This window comes from Tasmannia lanceolata, unplaced genomic scaffold (assembly GCF_043159265.1).
Source record: "Tasmannia lanceolata isolate RefF3 unplaced genomic scaffold, GAP_Taslan_0.1 ptg000013l, whole genome shotgun sequence".
Lineage (NCBI taxonomy): Eukaryota > Viridiplantae > Streptophyta > Magnoliopsida > Canellales > Winteraceae > Tasmannia > Tasmannia lanceolata.
In genome coordinates this window covers 4616349-4627237 of record NW_027518690.1, presented here as the reverse complement: position 1 = coordinate 4627237, position 10889 = coordinate 4616349, and the positions used below count along the sequence as shown (strand labels likewise).

Here is a 10889-nt window from a genome sequence, read left to right as displayed (position 1 = left end):
GAGCTTGAATTTCAGTATTTTTCAGAAAGTATAGTGAGGCCCACTTCTTCGGATAATCCAAACTGTTCATTTGATGAGTCATAATGTAGATAGATTGTACCATATAAATCATCTCCATATGACGATCCTAACCCTCTGATCTATTGAGGTTTCTATAATGTGCAGTCCCTTTATAGATCGGAGGGTTAGGATCGTCCCCTATGGAGATGATTTATAGGGAACAACCTATCTACATTACGACTCATCAATTGAACGGTTTGGATCACCCTACGAAGTGGGCCCCACATTACTTTTTTGAAACAAACATATAAAATCTCTTATAATCAAAGGGTTGTAAATGTTTCAAGGGAGGGATTTTCATGATAAGGAAGGCCCCAGTTGAAGGATCCTGACCATGCTAAAATTCGTGGGCCCAAGTCAAGCTTCTGTATTCTCACATTAAAACAGCGTCACTCTATGTTTCCCCTTATAAGTAAAACATAGGAAAAAGACAACCCAACAGGGCCACAACACATTAGATATCAATTCTCTCACCAGTACCACGCCTCCCTAACATTTATAAGGACTAATCCAAACATATTTCTTTCATCTCATAATCCCCACAAAAGCTCCAAAAGAAGAAGAAGAAGAAGAAAAACCAGAAGGAAAAGATGGTTGGAGTCAAACCCATCTCTCTCCTTCTCTTACTCATCTCCTCCTCCTTCCTCTTCACCAAATCAACTGTAAAAATACTCAAAACCCACCCCCCAAATCCCCCCTCTACACCCCCTTTTCCCTACTAACCTCTATTCATTCTTTTTTTTTTCTTTTTTTTTTGCAGGGAGATGATTGTGTCTACGTAGTATACATACGAACAGGATCTATCTTCAAAGGTGGGACCGACTCGATCATCAGCTTAACCCTAAACAATTCAAAGGGGGGGAGTGTGGAGATATCAAATTTGGAGACATGGGGAGGTCTGATGGGGCCCACTCATGACTATTTTGAGAGGGGTAATCTCGACATTTTTGCCGGCCGGGGAAAGTGCTTGGGTTCTCCCGCGTGTGTAATGAACCTTACCTCTGATGGGTCGGGCTCACACCATGGGTGGTATTGTAATTACGTGGAGGTGACGTGGACTGGCCCACACGTGCCATGTGGGCAGCAACTTTTTACGGTGGAACAGTGGCTCGGGCGAGACGTCTCACCGTATCAGCTCACGGCCATTAGAGATTTCTGTGGGAACAGTACTGATGCTGCGTCTGAGATTAAGATATTCTCAGAGATATTCTCAGACGTCTGAGGAAAAGATGATGGTCTCTCTGTATGGTAAGGGATTTTGGTTCTCTCTCTCTCTCTCTCTCTAGTGACTTTAAGACGTCTGAGAATAAGACATATCTTTAGACTCTTTCTGTCTGTGATGTTATAGTTGGTCTTTGTGGAAATGATATTTTCACCCCCTTTTGTTTGTCTCTTCTCAAAAGATAATTGCATTCCCGCATATTTTGTTTGTTCTTTCTGAAAGTGACGTATGCTTGTTTTTAGTCAATTGATATTGGCACTACCATGTTTTGATAATTGCACTAACTCGTCTTGTCTTTTATTATTTAAACAGCTGTCAGTAGAAAAAAAATATTTCCCAAAAATAGAAATGATATCAGCACAACCATATTTTGATGATTTTCACAGGCCATCTTGTCTTAGTATTTATTATTTAAAGAGCTGTCAAAAGGTTATTTATTACATTTCCCTAAAAGCTTTTACAAGCCGATTAAAGAAGAAAAGACAGCTGGGTTTGGGCAAATATCAAAATAATGTGGTGCTGATAACATTTCCCTTCCCAAAAAGCTCTCGGAAGCCGATTAAAAAAAAAGAAAAAAGAAAAAAGAAAGACAAGCTGAGTTTGCGATGGGAGACTTGGGGTGCAAATATCATTTGGGAGGTCGGTGGGGTTTGTCCTGATCTCCATGAATGGCCATAAATTCATATTAAAGGATTTCTACGTTGTCGTAGTCTCTATTTCTATGGCTGTGGGTCTCGGGTCAATCGCTATTAATATAGCTTTATAGTCGTCAGATGATCTTGACCGTCCCTATGGTGGACTTATTGGAGTTAGGATTGGGACAAACATCCACGGACAACCCTTTACCATATATTTTAGGGTTTTGCGGGCACTCGTTAAGGAGCATTAAAAGCTCTATTTTTTACTCGTTTTTTAAATGGCAGCCCTCTTTCCCCAAGTTTCATTAAAACCCGGCTCCTTTTGTCAACATGAAGAAAAGATTGAAGCTTTAGAGGGGTGTCCATATCAAAAACAGCTTTCTATTATTAGCACAGTTAAATAGTAAGAAATGTTGCTTTGATATCGACACTCCTCAAAAGCCTCTCTTTTCTTACCCCTACCTATTAAAGAGAGGAGTGCCCATATCAAAACAAAAGTGGGTCTCCCATATATATAGCTGGGTCTCCCATATATATATAGCTGGATCATATTCTAAGGGAGTTTTCTACCACAGTGAAAGGTGAGTCGGGGGGACTTGACCGAGTGACAAATGAGGTTCCAAAAATGAAGTGACATATTTTGCCCCCCCCCCCCCTCACTCCCTGGACAACCCTTTTAATGTATAAATATATTAAATTCTTAACGAGCCGAGCCGAGCCAAGCCTAGCCTAAATTGGGCTCGGCTCGGCTCGGCTCGTTAAGGATTCGAGCTGAGCTCGAGCGAGTTTCCGAGCCCGAGCCAAAATTGACACTCTTAACGGTGATAAATTCACCCCCTTCTATGTATGAATTCACCCCCTAATTTTCAAAATGGACGGTACAGCCTACACCATAGGATGATCCAAACCGTCCATTGATGGGCCACAACGTAAATAGTTCGTGCCCCAAAAATATTGCCATAGGACGATCTCAACCGTTCGATCTATAGAAGTTTCCATATTTTCAGTCCCTCTTTAGATCGGATGGTTAGAATCATCCTATCCTAATGATTTTTTGGGCACAACCTATTTTACATTATGGCCCATCAAATGCACGGTTTGGATCATCCTATGGTGTGGGCTGTACCTTCCAATCATCCATTTTGAAAAATAGGGAGTGTATTCATGCATAGTAAATTAGTAATGCTCATGAGCTGCTGGAAGTTGGGAGTCCTCAAAAAGTGAGATGCTATTAGAAAGGCTGATTTCCAAACACAAGTGCACTATTCCAGCTCAAAAAGTGAGATGCTCTTAGCCCTTGATCTCATTTTCTATTTCAAAGTAAGAAATGTTAAAAAAATCCAAAAAATCGCGTGTGCCCGCGGGTTGACCCGACCCGACCCGTGTTTTTGTGGGTTGGGTCACCCGCGGATCGGTTTTGGCGGGTCACTAAAACCCCGACCTGTGCCCGCGAATTTGCGGGTGGGTTGGGTCGACCCGCGGGCACAGGTCGCGTTTGCCAGGTCTAGGTCCCAATGTCCCATTCGTTCTACAAAATAAGATGATGCGGTTTTTGTGCCTAAACGAGAAGTTTCCGGTTTCAAATATAGGGGATGACATATTCAACCCTTTTATTACTTGGGACACCCATTTTAGCGTAAAAGATGAGTCATAAATGCACTGGACGGGGCTGTAAAAGTAAAAAAAAATGGACAAAAAATCTATCGTCATTATTTTTCATTTTTTCTAGTTGTGATGGGCTGATGGGTGGCAGTACAAACCCGTAATTTTCAAAATGTACGATGCGGCCCACTCCATAGGATGATCCAAACCGTCCATTTAATGGGCCACAACATAACCACAACGTAAATAGGTTGCGCCCCAAAAATCATTTCCATAGGATGATCATATCCCTCCGATCCATAGCAAACTTCAATAGATTGAAGGTTCAGGATCATCCTATGGATCAGTGGGTTATGATCAGCCTATGGACATGATTTTTGGGGCACATGCTATTTACATTGTGGCCCAACAAATGGATGGTTTGAAACATCCTATGGAGTGGGCCAAACCGTACATTTTGAAAAATACGGGTGTGTATGGCCACCCATCACATGATTTCTTTTCTACCCCTTTTCCTGAATTTCCATCCTTTTGTTTGTCTTTTCCTAAACCAACTCTATTATAGGTAGGGGTAAGAAAAGAGAAGCTTTTGAGGAGTGTCGATATCAAAGCAACTATTCTTACTATTTAACTATGCTAATAATAGAAAGCTGTTTTTGATATAGACACCCCTCTAAAGCTTCAATCTTTTCTTGATGTTGACAAAAGTAGCGGGTATTTAATGAAACGTGGGAAAAGAGAGGCTGGCATCTAAAAACGAGTAAAAAAGAGAGCTTTTAATGCTCTTAACGAGTGCCCTAGCAAAACCCTATTTTTTATGGCTTTTAAATGGACACTTAGGACATGTTTGGCAACCATGAAAAATTATTTCATGGAATATTCTGCTCGGTCCGGTCCTGACTCCTGACTCCTCAGTAGGGCCTAGCAGAATATTCCATGAAAAATTATTTCATGGAGTATTCTTTTACTTTTCTATCAACTTTGATGCCAAATGGTAGGTACTAAACCAATGCAGATGTTATGATCCTAAGTGAGGGATAGGCGAGATTAGGTGGGTCCAGCCTGGTATGGGACAGGTTTAAAGGGCCTCAGCAAAACGGCATATAATTTAGGTACTAGCATTTGGTATGAGACAGGTTTAAAGGACCTAGCCTATTAATAGATTGCTCGTTATAGAAACCTCCATAGATTGGTGGATTAGGCTATCCTTACAGAGATGAACCGCAAGGTACAACCTATTTGCGTTGTGGGCCGGCAAATTAACGGTTTGGATCATGCAATGAAATGGGCCCATTGTCTTTTTTGGAAAAAAACTGGACTTCATGCCCACATTATAAAAATGGAAATGATTTCAGCACAACTATGTTTTGATACATGCGCTCATGCTTCTTGTCTTTTAGCATTTAATTGTGAGGTAAGTGCTTTTAGGGACAGTAAAAACCCTCTTATGGGTCTTTAATTATAAAGGACAAGTAAACATGAGCGTCTTGTATCAAAACATGTTTGTGTTGAAATCATTTCCCTATATAAAAAAAACTCCTTTTAAATAGAGATGTGATATGTCACTCCTAAGTTATGAATTTCGTTTTGTTTGTTGTTTCATTTTGGGCACCGGAACAGAATACTTTGATATATCGGCTGTTTTGTTTGTTGTTTCGGTCGTTTCGGTGGGCTATGAAGACTGAATTTTTTTAATAGTTAAAAATACGAATAAAAAAATTTAAAAAAAAGAAGAAAAAAAAGAGAGAATTTGTAAAGATCATTATCTACACCCAAGCCATCATCTAGATCAAAATTTTGTGTGGGCTATGTTTTGTTTCGTTTTGGGCATAGGATCAGCATCTACAGTCTACACCCAAACTATCATAACATCAAGACTGTAAAGATCCAGCATTTACTTAAAAGGAAAATACTACCAATTGAAATGCATGTGTTAGACCAATGCACGACTGGATGAAAATTTGTTAAGACCGAATTATGAGATTTTGTTGTACTTTTGGAATTTAATAATGTTTAGACATAAGAGAAATTATGAATTTTAAAGGGTGATGATCAATTTGCACCCCCTGTAAGATATTCTGCACCCCTTTTAACGTGAATTGATGTCAAAAAGCATTGTCTGCCACATACCCTCCTTTAAAGGGGTGTGGATTATCTTAGGGGGTGCAAATTTATCATCACCCTTTTTAAAATTGAGAAAATACCACATCGTTGGGAAGTTAAGATTTAGACCCGACCCAATTTTTTCAATTTTTTTACTAGAACTAGAATGTTGTCTTTTTATCATCTTAGAATTGGGTCTTGAAATTATTGTTAATAAATCTATATGAAGGGCATTCCCTTATACATGTAAATCTTAAATGTCTTTACTATTTTTAATGTTCATTTACTTAAATGACTAATTTAAGACATTTAGGTAAACGAAAATTAAAAATAGTAAATACATCTACTTAAATGACTTTACATGTAAATACTAAGAAGTTGAAGAGAAGAAAACTGAAAAAAGATAAGAAGAGAAGAAAAACACTAAAATGCGGTGTTTCGGACCTAGTTTCGTTTGGATTTCATCAGAAACAGATTAAATGGAACAAAATGATAAAAATACTGTTTCAGTTCTAGATTTTGGTCAAGAACAAAATGTTTCATCTGTTTCAGACAAAACGAAACGAAATTCATCAATCAGTGTCACTCTCTTATCTCAAAAGCTGTAAAGAGATCCCCAGCACCCCCCCGGCTCATGCACACTAGAAAAACGAATATATATATATATATATATATATATATATATATATATATATATAGAGAGAGAGAGAGAGAGAGAGAGAACTGTTGGTGCACAATTTTTTTGGTGCGCTTAAGTTGTTATAACGCCTCCCATTCGTTTAAATGTTTAGGTCCCGTTGGGTCCCGCTAAAGTGCACCAATGGAAGACGTTATAACAACTTAAGCGCACCAAAAAATAAGTTCACTTAAGCACACCGACACTTTTCTCATATATATATATATATACTCTTTCCGCGGCACAAGAGAAAGAGAAGCCAGTTCCCATCACTGTCTACCTGTAGTGAGGAATCTGGGTGCGACAATTTCATCCCAATGGCAGTGTTGTACCCGACGGCATGGCAACGGGTGAATGCTTGTGAATAGGAAAATTAATTTTTCATTCTAAAACTCTCTTCTCAAAGTTAAAAGGTCCTTGCAATCTTATTCCTTAAGTGTAAGAACATTACACAATCATCTATGGCCTACTGTTTGCTTACTATAAACAAAAAAATATTCACTTAAAAACGCAAGGGTCAGCCTCCTTCTAATGTATTTATGACTACTCTTTTACACTAGAGGGGGCTGTCCCAAGTTAGAAAAGGGGGAGAATATATCATTACCCAAAAGGCAAACATATTTCAGTCTTCCAACAAAAGAAGATGAAGAGGAAATATCAGTGAACACACCAGCCATAGGCATCCATCTACCTATACCTTTCTCTGAAAACATTGCAAAAAAGTACGAAACCCCACGGAAAGGAGGTAGGAATCAACTCTAAAGAAGGGTCATCCTCCCATGCTCTTGATTGCATTATACTTTCCATTATTGCACCCTTCCTTTCATCAAATCTTATACATTTAAAATTTGGGTCATGTTGCTTTACTCTTAATAAATATAAGCAAAGTCTAAAATAGCACAGGCTACTTAAATTCTATGCAACTCGCCCAAGTCGACTCCCTTTTAATTTGGCCTGAGTTTTTGTTTGATTCTGCATTTTGCCCTACCAAGTTAATCAAGAATCAAAACTCCTTCTACTTGCCCGAGTTATGTAACAGTGTCATCATTGTCTCACATGAGTCTGACTCCCCTTGAGTCTGGATTTTGCCACACTGATATGACTGCAATCCGGGGTTTTTAGATTGCATTTTTTTTTTTTTTTTTGGGCATATAAACCTCACTCTAAAAGGGCCAAATTGCACCCAAATTGCAATTTGTTGCACACCAAAAAGTGATTAAGATCATCAACCTATTTGAAATATAGGCTGTAAACAGCAGATGGATGGCCCAACAATTAACCTAATACACATGGTTTGTACATTGAGCTGCGGTGTATGCAACATTAAGGGTCATTAGTTTCTTACAAAAACAAGATAGCAGCTAACTAAAATTAATCAAAATATCCATTAAAGTAATCAAATCTCATGTAAGTAGGTGTGTGATTTGATGATGAAACAAGGGAACATAGCTAGAAAAGTAGCAAAAAGTGGAGAAGGCTGGCAAAATCCTATAAAAAAACATGAACTCAAACACACCAGACCAAAAGCCACACAAGAGAAAGAGAACAAAGAAGACAATAGAAATAAAAAACACCATGAGGAAGAAGAGGAATGAGGAGGAAATTCTCAAACAGATCTTACTGTTTGTTTCTCTTCTCGAACCCATTTGAAACTAATTCCAACAGCAGAGGACAAGCCAGTCCTCAGTTTCGGACCCAGACCAGGTCCAGTGGTTCGAATACATCTGAACCCACATTGCCAAAAGTAGCCTGCTCGGGGCAGATCAAGGTCGGGCCCGGCCCAAGCCCAATAACTGCAAGAATTGGCAGTTTGTTATGGAAGAGTTCCAAATGCTCCACAGCCATCAAAAACAGAGGAAGAGACCTGATTGGTTTGAGACCCTTGGCTTTAAGAAGGACATCATGCAGTTTTTAACTGTCTTAAGAAGCCTACGTTTCAATTTGAGGTGTTTTGGATCCTTTCATGGCTCTGTGGATGTTACTGATAGCTCTACAGATGAAGAAGAAGGAAATGCGGTGGGTTTGGAGGGTGGCGATGGTTCAAGAACGATTTTCTCCAAATGGTTTATGCTAGAGCAAAAAAACCCGAATCACGGGTTCATTAAAGAAGATGAGAAAAGGAGAGATGGGTCTTCTGTGGCAGGGTTTGATGCTCCTTCCAATACTCTTTTGCTCATGCGTTGTAGCTCTGCACCTGCTAAACAGTGGTTGGAAGAGAAAGAAGGAGAAGAAGAAGAAAGGAGGGGTGCAAAGACAATATTAGAGGAAGAGAAGAAGAGAGAGGAGCTGGTTCTAATGAGCTATGCACCTGATTTCTTCAAGCTCTCATCTGATATTGCAAAGGAAAGATGGATTGTTGGAAGGACAGATCCTTTCTCGAGGAGTCGAAGTTGGAAGAGATGATGGTGATGATAATGGTATTTCAGTTCTTGTTGTTCTTGTTATTTGCGTTTCTTTGATTTTTCCTTGTTTTCCTCATTTGGGTATGCTATTTGTCTGGAGAATCCAAGCTCTAAAGAGATTTGGGATTCTTATTTTGTACATTTCTTTTCATAAGAAGATGGAAGGATCAAGGAAAGGCTCTGATGTCAAGTATGTGTTGTAATTTTTCTGTCCTTTCGACTATTCATTCAAATGGGTATGTTTTCTTCCTTTTCGGGGTTTTGAAGGTTATATGATCCGTCCTTAAATGTAAGGATGTCAATGGACCCAGACAGTCCAAATGGATCCAAATGATCTAAATGTAAATGGATCAGAATTGGGAACAACAGCTGATCCGAACCATGTCTAATGGATCCATATCTTAGGTCCAAAAATTTTTATGTGGCCATAAAATGTGATAGAGATTCCAAATCAATGGCACCAATGCACAAAAATGCTTTCATAATTTTTGTTTATTCATGTCTATTTATGAGGGATATTTTCCTAACATTTAAAAACCCTACTTAAAACAACAAATAACATTTTGTTTCAATGACCCTCTCCCCTAATCGTAAGCTCTAATTGTGAACAACATGAGTAGGACTTATGACACTGATGGGACGGCTCGATTCAAAACGAAATGGATGATAACCTAGACCTAGAAAGGAGGATTCTAAAAACATTCCAAAAGGAGAGAGCGCTTTCCATCGATTTCTGCCCCTTTTCCTCTTACAGAAGACAGAAAGGGGTTGAAAGAATATGCTTGCCACATCAGCCGATGGAAGCCAAAAGATTTCGCCCTAACACTGACAGCAACTGAACAACCAGTCAAAGAGGTTTTGACAGCAAAATTCACTGTTTTCCCTCCTTTTTCCAAGGCAGGTGGAGCGACCAAACACAGCCTAAAAGGGCGGCCCAGTGCATGAGGCTCCCGCTATTGCGGGGTTTGGGGAGGGCTAGATGTACGCAGCCTTACCCCTGCTTTGCAGAGAGGCTGTTTCCGTGACTCGGACCCGTGACCACCAGGTCACAATGGAGCAACCTTACCATTGCGCCAAGCCTAATGAAAAAAAAGGGCCGCAGAAACACTTCAGAGTGGGCCCCACAATAAAGATCAGACAGTGGGCCCCACAAGAAAGATCAATTTCCATTAGCATGCAACGTCTATTGTGGTAAGGTTACAGGGATAAATGGTTCTGGTCATCCCAGTTGTACCAGATCATCCAGGCCCTACTAGATCATCCCGGCCTCGAAAGAGGAATCATATTGATAGAGTTTCAAATGTAAGGAAACTGATAGGCTGGGAGCCCCATGCCAGATCAGGGGACACAACATGAGACAAGAATCTGACTAGGATCCTGTAGCTGAAAATACTCGCTGATGAAACATCGTGTGAGCCCACTAGATCAATGGCTCCGATCACAAACCCCCAAGTCTGCACTTTACAATTAAGGTTGATATTTACAGAGACCTGTTGGATTTGGTGAACAGTTCTGCTCCAATGCATTCCTATGCTAGCAATGCAGTCTAGCAACAGAGAAAAAGGAAAGGAAGAAAACATGACAATATCATCCATAGATACGATACATCGGGATAGAACTATATTCATTATTGAATAATGCAACGACGAAGAAATCTTCCAATATGTGTGAAGTAGTTTCTTTGGCCTATGATGTTGATATGAACAAGTAAAAAATACTTTGGGGAGATGTGATGCCTCGGAGGCAGAAGTGATGGCGGCGTATCATGGTATTAAGAGATTAGATAGTGAGTGTTTGGATAATACCATTGTGGAGGGTGATTCCCTCAATGTGATTCCATGGTTGAAAAGAGTAGTGTTGCCTCCTTGGAGATTTTTATCCTTTTTGATGAAATTGAGGATCTAATATTGGGTTCGTCTATTACCTTTGATCACGTGAGGAGGAGTGCTAATGGGGAGGCGGATGGGTTGGCTAGAAGTGGGGTTGACCGTTTGGAGTTGGAGTGGTTCGATATTCTCCACACGTAGTTGATTATGCTGTTTTCGTTTTTTTTTTTTTTTCCGTGTAATTTTGGGTGCAGTCCATCTCGGTCCCCTTCCCTTTCATAATATACTTCTGCCATTTCAAAAAAAAAAAGACTAAAATTTGTAAACCTCAAATCAGGATTTCTTTATCATCTTGGAGAG

At 39.7% G+C, this 10889-nt stretch overlaps 2 protein-coding genes across 2 annotated transcripts; both read left to right on the top strand.

The window, feature by feature from the left end:
• Positions 1–541: 541 nt before the first annotated feature.
• LOC143890709 (PLAT domain-containing protein 3-like) lies at positions 542–1494 on the top strand. Its single transcript, XM_077395388.1, has 2 exons — positions 542–722; positions 821–1494. Exons 1-2 carry the CDS (start codon positions 651–653, stop codon positions 1280–1282), a joined length of 534 nt encoding a protein of 177 aa, XP_077251503.1. The 5' UTR covers positions 542–650; the 3' UTR covers positions 1283–1494.
• Positions 1495–7844: 6350 nt separating this feature from the next.
• LOC143889568 (uncharacterized) lies at positions 7845–8705 on the top strand. Its single transcript, XM_077393830.1, has one exon. It carries the CDS (start codon positions 8117–8119, stop codon positions 8702–8704), a length of 588 nt encoding a protein of 195 aa, XP_077249945.1. The 5' UTR covers positions 7845–8116; the 3' UTR covers position 8705.
• Positions 8706–10889: the final 2184 nt, after the last annotated feature.

Excerpts from the sequence above, each read along its gene's own strand:
- LOC143890709 (XM_077395388.1), top strand. The coding sequence starts at position 651 with ATGGTTGGAGTCAAACCCATCTCTCTCCTTCTCTTACTCATCTCCTCC. Across the intron at positions 723-820 it reads TCCTCTTCACCAAATCAACT|GGAGATGATTGTGTCTACGT; the intron begins GTAAAAATACTC and ends TTTTTTTTGCAG.
- LOC143889568 (XM_077393830.1), top strand. The coding sequence starts at position 8,117 with ATGGAAGAGTTCCAAATGCTCCACAGCCATCAAAAACAGAGGAAGAGA.